At 40.0% G+C, this 13,750-nt stretch overlaps 1 protein-coding gene across 1 annotated transcript in view; it reads left to right on the top strand.

Annotated features, from left to right (window-relative positions):
• Window positions 1-917: 917 nt before the first annotated feature.
• The window catches only part of lekr1 (leucine, glutamate and lysine rich 1), a 156,180-nt gene continuing 143,347 nt past the window's right edge, over window positions 918-13,750 (top strand). The window contains exons 1-2 of the mRNA XM_022679792.2: window positions 918-1,036; window positions 5,931-6,013. Of these exons, the coding sequence (XP_022535513.2) occupies window positions 1,033-1,036; window positions 5,931-6,013 (87 nt within the window). The 5' untranslated portion in view covers window positions 918-1,032. The remainder of the gene's footprint in view (window positions 1,037-5,930; window positions 6,014-13,750) is intronic.

The raw sequence follows: 13,750 nt of genomic DNA, 5'->3' as shown, positions 1-13,750 counted from the left end.
AAAATCTTCTCATTATAATGAGCAAACATCACTGGGCTCAAATCATGTTGATTTTACTCAAATATTCATGCAATATTTCTCCAAATTTCTAAACAAAATAAACACACAAAATATTGGGTTGTACATACTGTTTTAATTAAGCATAGTTCAAAAAGTATAATTTTAGGTAAAATCTTCTCATATTAATGAGCAAAGTTTACTGGGCTCAAGAATCGTTTTTTGCAGTGCACCAGTATGGTGTCATACAGGCCTAATGAGCAGAGAGCCCTGGGCAAATAGCCCACGCTCTTCCTGAGTCTGCTCTCAATACTGCATTTACAGGGTCCTTAACATAATGCCCCCCCACACACACTCAATCCCCTTCTTTCTCTTCGTGCAAAGGCGGGGGATGGGGCGCGTGCGTGCCACGGTTTAGCCTGGGAAAGTCACGGAAAGTCGATTCAGGGCTTCGAGGATTTTTTTTCCTCCTGTCTGAAAAGCCCTCACGCCACCACGCGCGCGCGCACACACACTCAGCCCTCTCTCATACACGCACACACACACTCCGCTGCTGCTGCTGCTTCTGTACACGCGCGCGGATAAAAGCGTCACGAAGAGAGCGTGACTCACGCGGGGTTCATTCATTCACGACGCAGGAGGCGGACACGACCCACAGAACCCCCCACCCCCTAACACGGGACCGGTCTTCTGAACTGGTCCGGCCCGGGGCGCTGAGCGGGACACCCGTCCCAGAACATCAGTAAATTAATAAATAAAACACGTTTTAAATATATAAATAAAATAAAAACGGCGTTTCAATGAGGTGACGTAATGGACATCCACAGAGCGCTACTGCGGCTGCGCAGTGACACCCCCTCCTCTCTCCAGTCCGCCCGCCCCCCCTCGCGCCTCTCTCCCGTTTCCAATGGTGACGGTCAGCGTCTGCGCGCGTGATTCACATAAACTTACCGCTAACCTAGCCAGGCTAAATAAAGAGCAGTGATTAGCGATTTAAAAACTATATTCGGGTTTTATGTGCAAACCACAGATATTATGGGTATGTACAATACAGTATGTAAAATATTTATTAATATTTTAAACATGTGTAAAGCACAGTGTAGAAAGGTTAGGAGGAGTTTTTGTTAACTAAGTTAGTTGTAAACACTGTTTTGGATAGTGGGTAGCTAACCTAGGTAACTAGTTAGTTAGTAGTTAGCCAGCTTTGTGTATTTCTACTGAAGTATTTCAGTTTTGTGGGACCTTTTACTTCTCAACATTTTAACATTTCAACCTCAAGTAACTATGTAACTTTTTATAACATTAACAGCTAACCAAACTAACTAGCTACATTATGCAAAATCAGTGTAGCATTTCAAACCAAAAGAAACACAAAGCAGACAGGCTCATAAGAGTACAGTGTATTTTGAATAAGTTTTGATCTGTTGGGTTAACCTAAATAGTTAAATTGCACAAATGATGGAATATTGCTATATAATATACACTACCTGACAAAAAAAGGGTAACACACTCTTAATATTTGCTTAGACGACCCTAGCTTTGATTATGGCACACATTCAATGTGGCATTGTTTCAACAAGCTTCTGCAGTATTGCAACATTTCTTCAAGATCTCTGATAGGAGATTTAGAAAATGGCACAAAATCTTCTCCAGCACATCCCAAAAATTCTCAATGGGGTTCAGGTCTCTCTTTAGTTTTTCACAGTTTGAACCTGATGAATCCTGACATTGTCATCTTGGAGTATGCCCCTGCCACCAAGGAAAAAAAAAACATTGTTGGAATAACCTGGTCTATATTCAGTATATTCAGGTAGTCAGCTGATCTCATTCTTTGGGCACATACTGTTGCTGAACCTAGACCTGACCAACTGCTGCAACAACAGATTATAGCACTACCCTCACATGCTTGTACTGCACTGTGGAACAGGGTGAATCTGGACCTATCAGACCACATGACCTTCTTCTATTGCTCACTGCCTTACTGCTAAGTGGTTATACATTATTGTGGTTTTCAAAGCATATTCAGGAAATCAACGTACACACTATTTGTCCAAATGTTTGTGGGCATCACTTTGCTTCTTAAATGGCACATATTGCTGAGACAGATGTACAAATGCACTCATTCAGCTTTTCCAGTCCCTGTAGAGATACACTGCCAATATATTAGAACAGTTTGAAGCTGTTAAAAATAAACCTATTATTTGTGGTCCAGAATTTAGTAGAAACTCTTCCCAGGACAAGTACAGACAGTTACTCCAACAAAACCAGGATAAACTATTTTTAATGTTCTTTATTTCTGAAAGTGTGTGAATCATTCTTTTTTACCAGTCCTTTTCTTAAAAGTGCTCATAATCAAGGACAATTATTACTAGAATACTTCTCACCCATTACTGTACTCTGTGATTTTAATGAGGCAGTATTGATGCATGTGAGGCCTGAACTGCAGCAGTACAGCTCATGAGCTTTCAGCCCCTCTGCATGTCTTTTCACTCCATTTCACTCTGCTCATCTGGAGGGACATACAGTACGTTGTGTCACACTTAATGGTAGCAAGCCCCTTTCAGCTGACTGCTGCTTTTGGCCACTAGTCTTTGCCAGGCGAGTTGTTTTGATCCTTTTGCACGCCATCCCTGTTCTAGTTAGTCTGATGTACCGTCACATATCAGAAAATGCAGCGTTTCTTTCATTTACTTTGACTTTTATTTGATTGCAGACGGTATGAATCCAAAATATTTCATGTTTTGTCTTTTTAACTTCATTACATTTATTGATATACATCCATTCTGGCATTCCTGCAATTTTTTTAAGTCTGGGCAGTAAATAATTTGTGCAAACATGTGTTATGATGTTCAACAGTACAGAAATGTAGGCGTGGATGCATATTAACAAAAGAAGTGAAGCTGACAAGGCAAACTATTAAAATTTGTTTGGATTTTTTTTTACTTGAAAGCTTGTAGGAAATGTTGGAGGTAGCTGGCAGTGATATGACAAATTCCAGGTTCAAGTTCATATATCATCTACTTCCATAAATTAAATGTAATATATATTTTTTTACAATCGCTTATCATTACTGCTATCAGTTTACTCAGTTTACTACCTCTTTTTACATTGTTTGTTTTCCAGCTGAAATAAATGAGCTGTAATGTTAGCTAAGATAACTTAGCATGATCTCTTTATTTACCAAAAGGCTGACTGCCTACTGTGCCTTTCTGCATCCTCATATGACTTCAGTACTGTACTGTAGTATTGTTAGATTGCTGTGTGGCACATTGTGGTATGCTGAACAGTGTCCTGAGTCCAAGGACCCTATTTTAGCAGATCTATAGGTAACTAGTCAATTGCGCAGCTTGATTTAGGTTGTGTTGATTTGTTTGGTATTGTAAGGACGCAAAGAGTACGCCTGGCACGGCTCGAAACACGAAAAAGGCATGTACTAATTCTCTTAATTAATCATGGGTTTGATTTGGGTGTAATGTGCAGTAAACCAATTAGTTTGCCACTTGCCATTCCCTTACAGAACTCCAGTGTAAAAAACATGATAAAGAATAATAACGTTTGTTGTATAGCACACCTCCGTTCTCCCGCAGCTTTTCAACATCCAGCAATTTTTATTCCGTTGGTCCAAACACCCTTTTGATTGGGTGATACAGGGCATATTCTTGCCCCTGCAGATACATCGCTTTTTACACCGTTATCCAGGCTCAAACTAGCTCCACACCTCATTGGTAGAATTTGGAGACCCCTGACATTTAGAGGCATTGAGAACTTTAAAAATGTAGAAGAAGTTTATCAAAAACGTTAACTAGTGTTACCTACAGGTCCGAGTGCTGCCATCTTAAAGTAAACCATTCTGTCTTCGTTTCCGTTCACCTTTTCCACTGTTATGCCGGTTGAAGCTGCAGTGCGAGCACAGCACACATCCCAGCAACTGTTTTTTTAATGTTTACAACATGTACTTCCATCAACATTACAAGCTCATGCCTCTACTGATCATGACTTTACTTTAAGATAGTGGCATCCGGAGATGTAGATAATTCTATTCTATCAAGTTATTTTTTTAATATACTTCTTGTGAACTTTTAAAATTCTTAATCTGACAGTTGACTGTTGTTAGGGTTTTAATCGGGCAGTGGTGCACCTGTGTTATCCGCTGTTAAGATAGCAAAATGCTAGAAATTTACCTGAACACATCTCATGTCTAGACAACCACACCCAATGGAAAAAATACATGAAAATAGATCGTTGGCGGGCTGTAAGATAGCCATGAGCATCATGACACATCTTGTGCAGGGTGTAAGATAAGGCCCTATGTGTTAATGTGTGGTGCTGGTTTAAGTGTGAAACAGGCTTTAGATTAAATCAGGGGTGTCAAACTCATTTTGGCCGAGGGCCACATTGGCATATTGGCTGTCCTCCGAGGGCCAGATGTAACTTATAAATGTAATAAAATGTAACCAAATGTAATATATGTAAATGAATGTAATTACTCCTTAATGTTAAATAACTCTCAATATATTATTTATTCAATCAAATATTACAGTTGCATGGAAAAAATGTTTGCTTGTTGCTCTATTAACATAAATCCTTTTAATTTGTCATGTCATGAAATCCAAAAACTCCATCAATCAAGAACCAAACTATTCAAGTGAATAGAAATGACATGACATCAAGTTATATTAACTTTGAAATTATTAACTGAAATAAGGCTTAATAAATATAAAATCAAATTGTGAGCTGTTAAGAACATAGCATTTCCTCAGATTTAGCAGTTCCTCATCCAACCACTAGTGGGAGCTGCAGCAGCAGCACCACAAGTCCGCAGTCTTTACTGAGTCAGAGCTACAGCCCAGCCACGGGCTACAGGGCTCAGCTCAGCCAGTCTGGAGCGTTTTTAAAATTTTTAAGTTCTTCTGTGTATGAAATAAAGATTTTTGTAACCGAATAATACAGCTCTCTACAGTTCATCTTTCAGCCCAATCACCTAACAGCAGCCGTTTAGAGCATGAGTCACTGCTGGGATTACATTATAAACAGGTCAGTTATCGCGCTGCTAACCTCAGGATGTTTATAACTACGGAGTTTAGTGGACACACCACGGCTTCAAGGTTAGACTGTTGAAGGCTACTGAAGACTATTAAAGGCTATTGGAGGTTATTGAAAGGGTTATTGAGGGCAGAAATTAGTAAAGGCTGGTTAGATAAGTGATTCACGTCCTCGTACTTTGCTGCGGTGAAACTGCGACTAGCGCTGTCCCAGTGATGTCATTAAAACAGATTTTGTCAGCTATTGTCTTATAAATATTTACACAGAACTTATATCTCTCCTAAAAAGCGTTTATTTTGGTCAGTAACACTCTTCGTAACACAAAAGGCATACCGGTCTTTCGCCTTGAAGCACAGCCGTCCGTCTGCATCAACTTCTCTTTTTCTGGACATTATGGGATAAACATTTATATGTCTCAATTCCACCCGCGAAGTTACACCTTCCCTCCGGCAGGGTTTCCACATCAATGACTACACTGCCGTGTAGTGGCAGTAAGCCGTAACTTTGCGGGTAATACAATCGACAAGCATTGTGGGAAATGTATTTTTTGGTCAAAGAACGCTTCTGACTTATTTATTATAGACACTAAGATCTTACAAGCTCTCGCGGGCCACATAAAAAGACGTGGCGGGCCACATTTGGCCCGCGGGCCTTGTGTTTGACACATGTGGATTAAATAGTCAAATTTAACATTAGCTGGTCTAATCTACCTTTCCTCCTACTTTTGGATCCCTCGTTTCAACTTCTCTAATTTCGATTTCATGATGTTTTATTTTATGCTGTTGATGAAGTTCATCATATGAAATATGAAAAAGGCTGTAAATCATGTGAATACACCCAGAGTTAATGAATTATTTCTTACTTTATTATCTTTGCCTTTTCTCCCTCAGGTGACGAGCGACTGAGTGAGACACTGGATTGTGAGCTAAAGATGTACAAACCGTCCCACCCCCTGCCTGTGGAAATACAGCAGGTAAAGACCACTGGGATCTCTTTTGTAATTCTGTCAGATTTGTAATTAAGGGGACTTAATGACTCAGTGGTGGGCTTGATGAGTGTTCCTGCATGGGGATTTAGGTCGGATGAAGTGTCGGAACAGTAAGCAGTACCCAGCGGCTACGCTGAATAGCATCTTCCCGGTTTCCACTCTGTGCACACGCTGTTTGTACTTTAGAACTCTCTGTTAGTTCCAGCCAAGATCTTTCTGTTCAGTCTGCCTCACGTTCTCCTGCCTGCTCACTTTCTCTCTCCACCCACACGGGCAGCAATCAGCTCGAAAATACTCGCTGTACTTGCTGATCTCAGACTCCTGTGGAGAATTGTTCAGTTTAATAAGGAAGGACAAAAGTGAACAGAGGATAATGTTAGAAAAAAAAAACACAGTAAAATGCCATTGGGGTGTCAAGGCCGTTCTAGGCAGGAGCTTTATAGGGTAGCTCAAGGCTTATAAAGAAAAGAATAATAGCAGGGGATTTTGGGATGACAAATGTATCGATCACCAGATGGTGGACATCTTGTCCATTTTAGAATGTAAGATACATCAATTAGAGATGCTGTAGGACAGTGACTACTCACACACTCACACACAAACGCACACATTTTATTGATGCTCCCAGTCTATGCCTGTTTACTGTATTCAAATTACTTAAGACTAGGCCTAATCCTTGTTCTGAAAACCACCCCAAAAAGTTGCCGGTTAGTGGTTAGTGTTTTTGCTTTTGTTGGAGTAAATATGGAGTGAGCCAGCAGAGTGCTGACAAAAGCCAAATTCAACTTCCTTTAGATACACTTTACTCAGTTTAAACTATGTTTTCCATAGGGCTAGGATAATAATTAATGTTAGCTGAGCTAACTTAGCATTAGCATTTTTTTGTTTACCAAAAAGAGGCAGCCTACTTTAGCTTTCTGCTTCTCCATATGATTTTAATTTAACGTACTGTTAAAATACTGCATACCACATAGTGGACAGGCTTTACATTGTGCATGTTCATTTCAGCTGTAAAACCTACTTCAACTTTATGTTACCTAGTTTACCTGATTACCTGTATATATACCTTTCCCCTACATCTGTATCATTTGTTTCAACTTAAAGCCTTTAGCACAGTTCTATAAATGTGATTACATTAAGTTTTATTTAGTTTCTTGTTTGTGTTTAATGCAGTTCCTTTGTTAGTACCATAATTGTAGGTTACATTTAAATAGCTTTTGACATTTTTATTTTTTCTTCATTCACCCTTTTCTTTGTGTAAGAATGGATAATGTTGCATGTTACATGCAGTCTTCTAACCCAGTTCATTAACAATTAATCAGATGGGGATTTTTTAGGCCACATTTGCGCATTTAGGTAGTGTGTTTGGCCTTGAGCTGCCTTTCCCCTGCCCTGCCACTGTGCCCCAGAGACTGGCGAGATCTAAGCAGGCTGATAGGCACACAGTTGGCAGCCCATTGCCCAGACACTCAACTCTCATTCTATAGTGCAGTGGGGTGAGAGGGAGGTCAGGTACTGGTTCAGTAGGAGAGTAAAAATAGCTATAGTTATGTTGAACATTTTCCTCCGCAGCTCAGTTCAGTGGGCTAGAAAAACAGTGATTCTTTCATAGATTTTGACACAGTGCCAAATGTTTTATTGATTTTTCTGAGCTGTGGTTGCAAAATTCTTTAAATAAATCAAGTTGACTCTGACATGCTTATGCTGGCAATAATGAATGAGAACTGGTAGAAGACACTTAGCATTATGGAAATGAAATCAGCCAGCTGACAGCAACCAGCCACTTTTATTCGATTTAAAGTTTATGCATTTATTTATAAGCATTTACTCTACTTTCTACAAATTTGCTGTATGGACAAAAGTATTGTGACACCTGCTCATACAATGTTTCTTTCAAAATCAAGGGTGTTAAAAAGAGTTGATCCTACTTTTGATGGAGTAATTGTCTCTGGCTTACTACTTGATTTTGGAACATTGCTTTAAGAATTTGATTGCATTCAGTCTCGAGAAGATTAATGAACACCACCACACCTCATTCCCAACTTCCCAAACCATCCCAAAAGTATTGGATGGAGATCATATCAATTCTGGGTGCTGTATCCCACTCTAGCACATTTCTGCCATCAGACATGTTGACAATAAGGTATTGTCCTTTTATAATATAATACCTAGCGTTTGGAATAAGTTGCATATTGAATTCAGATCTGTTTTGTCCAGAAGTGTGTGAACACCACTTCTGATGAATGCGGCTTTAAGTTGCACCCATTTGCTGACACAGATGTGCAAATGCACACATACAGCTTGTCTAGTCCATATAGAGACCATGCCTGCTTTAATGCCAGCTGTGGACTGTAGAGGTATAAAGCCCTCTAGCACTGATCTGAGGAGTAGTGGAACTGTGTTCTCTGGAATGATGGAGCTCCATGCAATACATTTGGGATGAGTTAAGGAGTTGGCGATGTGGGGAGGAGATGGGGTTGAGGTGGGATGGAGCTCATCCAACATCCTGTCCTCACTGAAGTCCTTGTCACTGAATGCAATCAGAACTTCACAGCAATGGTCCAAGATATAACAGAAAGCCTTACATGTGTTGTAGAGACAGTTACTTTAAACTTTAAAATCAGGATAAACAATAAATGAGAAGGTGTCTCAGTACTTTTGTCCACATAGACTGTAATCATCATTTACTGGTAGGAAAAACTGATTATTTTACATATTTTACAGACTATAAGGCACTCTATGAGTGAAAATCTATTTTCATACATAAGGTGCACCAGATTCTAAGTGCATTTAAGCGACAACAGTAAGAAATAAGGATGTCGCACTGTAATCTACACTGATTTCTGTCTGGAAAACTGTTTATTTGGGTTTATTTGAGTAAAACGCTTCCGTTTATTTACATTAATCTTAGATTTTCAATATTTTCAACAGCACAGTTAGCAGCAGCGCATTTAGCAGCAGTGTTAGCCATGGTTAGCAGTGCTTAGTGCTAGTAAATGTGCCCGACACGGCTACACTGAGTCAGATAACCCTGAGTTTACCTGATTTTAACACAGTTAACACACAGACTACAGCCTGATTTATTCACCATACTGAATGCCAAAAGAGCTAGTGCTACGCTTAGCGGCTAATGCTAATACTGCTCCAGCCTCGGGGCTCAAGAAACGTTGTTAAAACTCCTGTATAACGCTGTATATAACTGGATTATAAGATGTGCTGTCAATTTTTGGAAAAATTAAAAGATTTTAAGTGCCCCTCATAGTGCAAAAAATACGGTTATTATTTTCCATTAATTGTTTTTGTTGATATTGAATTGATTAAATTGCTCCTAACCCTGCTAAGTTTGTGTATTGAAATTATCCCACATGTCAGCACTTTTCTTAAGGGTTCAATTAAAGCAGACCTTAATGTGATCATCAATTGAACACTAACAATACTATAAAGATCTTCCTCCATCTGCACTGTCTTATTAACTCTGATCAGCTCCCCTCTGTTCTCCCCCCTCTCCTTGGCTTCCGTGCTACAGTTGACCAGCTGCGGTAGGACAGCCCTTTCCCCGCTATCCATTTTTGATGAGAGCGTGGCAAAGCGCTTCCACCGTGAGAAGACGCTCCACAGAGATCCCACTGCAGCCCACTATGGTGCCCCTCTCTCCTGCGCCGCACCCTCTAAATAATGGATGCCTTTAAAAACCAGTCTGCGTTCAGCGCTCTCTGCTTTAGGAGGCCAGGGAGAAGAGCGCTCGCACGTGTGCAGCACGATCCCTCTTATCGTCCCGTCCCCAGCCCTGTTCCCCACCTCAACAGCCAAACATCCCAGCCGCTCTCTCCCTGACCCACCCCTGCCTACCTCCCCAGTGCTGCTGCAGCTGCCCCAGCCTCTCTCGAGTATGTACGGCTTCATGGCAACTCAAAAAGTACAGGGTTGGTGCACACTGAGTGGTGCATTTGCACATCTGTGTCAGCAATGGGTGCAAATTAAAGTAGCTAAAAACATTCACTAGAAAGGTTTCCACTAATATTTAGACACTGTATAGTGCAGTGCTGAGCAAAAGTCAGAGAGTCGGGGACCCTAATTGAGAAAAATGTATGCACTTGCAGTTTTATTCAGCAATATAACACAGCAATATTTACTGCTGAGTTCAGAAGGTAGATAATCTTTTATTTATGCTGAAGTTTATACTCTCTTTCTTTCTCTTGCACTTGTGTAATCATGTACAAACAACAACAAACAACAAAGCAGATGGCATGTTACCTCTTTTCAAGGTGTTGAAAGTGTGGAATATTGAGCTACACTAGGGTTTATTTTCTACAGTAACTCAGTCCCTCAGCACATTACAATAAGAATTCTAGCTAATGAAGCATCAAAACTACCCTGAGATATTATAATACAGTAAAAAAAGGATCAAGTCTGCCAGGTGTAAACCATACTACACCATTCTTTGTCCCTTTCTTAAAAAAACAGTTAAGTACCAGCATTAAAAAAAATTAATCATTATTGTATTCAGGATTTAGTCACAGAATATTGTTGTGATTAATACAAATAGCTTTTAATACAAATGTAAGTGTTTCTAATCCTAATTCTTTTATTTACATTTAAATATACATTAATCAAAAGCTTAGTATTAAGGAAGAAATGCTGTGAACGTAGCACAAGGCTGCAGGCAGTGTACTGTAGAGCAGCACAGAAGTGCCAGTATTACATGTTATATCTCAAACCTTTAGTATATAATTGTGATTATACCACAGTTCAATTATGACTGTTTATTGAAAGATTTTGAGTTCAAGAGGATGAGAAAATGCGATCTTGTTGAACTATAAAAACTCTGCAAGTTAAAATAGTTCCACTGCTGCTCTGTTTGTAGCTGCATTGTTTGGCTGGTAAGCTCTGCAGCGTTGCTAGTTTACCTGTATATACATGGAGAGCTTTGGTTACAGTGCATTACCAACTGCCGGCACTCATGAAACGCCATTTGGCCAAGCACATTACAGTGTCAATAAATACATTGTACATACTGATATGATATATTGATATACTGATATTAGCATTAAATCCTGCATTAAATTTATTTAGATCTAGTCCGGTCTGACCCTTTAATAAATCTATCCTGAAACAGCATACACTTTTATTAAGTAATACACTGTAATTAGCTATTTCTTACTTTCTGTGGGGTAGTCGAGTGATTGAGACTGAAAATCTACTTTTTTGCTGTTCGTACTGTAGAACAGCGATTTACTTTAGACTGTGACTGTTCCATTGAGTTTGCCACCTACACAAGTTGTGGTGGTGAAAATAATCTTGCATTTTCGCACGTCCTGACCACCTTTATTCTCTTGTCACTAATTTAAATTAAATTAAATCCTCACAGGAGTCTGAACACTATTATCCATATAGTGTATGTTCCATTGCAACACTGGCAGGAAAAGAGCTTAAAGGGATAATAGGCTAGTGATACTTCAGACTGTGGCAGGACATACGGATAGCCTAACTGTTCCTGTTCTGTCCTGTTCTCGCCTACAGGTGTCTGGTTCTGTTCTGGCTTTTAGACCATGTGTCCCGTGGGCTGGAGAGGACAGTGTGTTTGGTGTTTATCTCTTTGTCTCATGCGAGACAGACAGACAGTGCTGCTGTTATTCACTCAGCCTCTCATTCTGCCTGTTTGTTTCCCTCTGTGATTGAGCACAGTCCGACTCACAGCCCGACTCGCAGCCCAAGGTGATTCTTCCTGCCGATTGGCCTTTTTCCCTCTGCCACGCGAAAGGGGTGGGCGAGATAGAGAAATGGGGGACAGGCTCATCCAGGCGTCAAATTCACCCATGGCTGCTCCTGGCTCTCTCCAGCCCCCACTCCTCGCCCCTGCGTGCCAGTACATTGCCCCCTCACTGGCACTGCCCCCCCTCCCTATCCATTCCCAATGAGCTGGCTTGCCCCCTCCCTGACCCGAGCGCCTCTTTGTTCTTCCCGTCCAGAGCACAGGTTTGCCTCTGTCCTCTATAGAGGCTTAAATATTTTGTTGTTTTGGGTTTTAAACAAAGAATGCAGATATTTAAACTTTTTTGAACTCCATACATATGACCATTTTACTTATTTACATAAGATATCTTAACATGTAAGTTGGCATTCTCTTCTATGCCCCCTGTTTCCCCAAAGGACAATCTGCCATGTCATTGACTGACTGACTGAAAGGTCATTTCCCAGATGTTTACACAATACCAAAACTGCTGGGTCAGAAACATGCCCACATTTTCCCAACCCAGCCCTGTGACACTGTTTAACAACACCAGGGTTGAACTGACCTAGCAACACTAGGTTGAGATGAGCCAACAGGCTGGGTCATAAAAATGATCCTATACAATGATTACTGTGACCCAGAGCTGGGCTAATCAGCTAATCCTATGAGTCACAGTTTAAACACAGAAATACAGTATAAAATGTGGGTTAAGTTTTAAGTGTTAGTAAAAAAATAACATTTGTGGTTTTTGATAGTTCGGTCAGCCACAAGTTCAAGCCACTGCCAGATTTTCTCACACAGTTATTATTTAAAATTGTCCCACTTTCCCTACTCTAGTGAGTAGGCTAGAGTTTATCAACTGTGACTCAGAGTGTGTAGTTTTGCACTATTGTGTAATACTTGTTGAATGGTTTATTTCAGTATAAATCTGCACAGTTTGTAATTTTACAGTGTGTGTGACAATGGTGGAGTTATTAATTCCAGTATGAATCTGCAGAATGTGTAGTTTTACAGTATGTATAATAGTAATTGTGGAGTAATGTATTCCAATATAAATCTGTAGTGTGTTTAGTAGGTTTACAGTATGTATAATCTTGGTAACTGTGTACGTGATTTATTCCATTGTAGATCTGTAGTATGTGTAGATTTACAGTCTGGCTAAAACTTTCTCCAGTATGAATTTGCAGAGGGTGTAGTTTTACAGTATGTATAATAATAGTATAAGTGATTTATTCCAGTATAAATCTTCATTATAGTATAATCTAGTGTATTGGCAGCAGGGAACACAATGAATGTGCAGTATAGAGTACCTCTAGGAACAGGGTTAACAAATTTTGTTTTTTTACTCAGTGATTTGGCTAATAATTTGGCTAATAATAACAGTCTTACTAACAATTGTGGAATGATTTATTACAGTACAAATCTTTAGTATGTGTAGTTTTACAATCTGACTAATACTTGTGGAATGATTTATTCCAGTATGAATCTGCAGAGTGCATAGTTTTTCAGTTTGATTAATAATTGCATCAGTGTAAATAAAAGCATCAATGTCACAGTATACACATTTTTACCAACTTACTAATGATTGTGCAGTGACAAATTCCAGTATGAATCTAAGAATGTTTAGACTGTACCACATAAGTTAAAGATTCATAAAGGAAATAGAGATTCTTACCATCTTACCATCAAACACATGAATTGTAGTAAAAGTAAAACTAACCCATGTTGGAACAGAGCTTTAGAGAAGTTTGGATGTGTGTGTATTTGTGTGTATTTGAATAACTACGCCCATCCATCTCCTGCCCCGACTGCCTGCTGGCCCCTCCCTTGCCCTGGCCAGGCTTTTCTCGTGTCATGTGCCAGCGCCGTGGGGTCCAGATGAGAGGAATCTCAGCGTTGGCTCATGCTACACTGAGCACCACAGGGGGTCTTTATCTGCGTGAACATCTACAAAGCTGCAGTCACGAACCGCCCTCTTTCTCTCGCACACA

The sequence above is a fragment of the Astyanax mexicanus genome, chromosome 9 (assembly GCF_023375975.1).
Source record: "Astyanax mexicanus isolate ESR-SI-001 chromosome 9, AstMex3_surface, whole genome shotgun sequence".
Taxonomy (NCBI): domain Eukaryota; kingdom Metazoa; phylum Chordata; class Actinopteri; order Characiformes; family Acestrorhamphidae; genus Astyanax; species Astyanax mexicanus.
The sequence above is the reverse complement of the archived record's forward strand: the minus strand, read 5'-3'. Positions and strand labels throughout refer to the sequence as shown.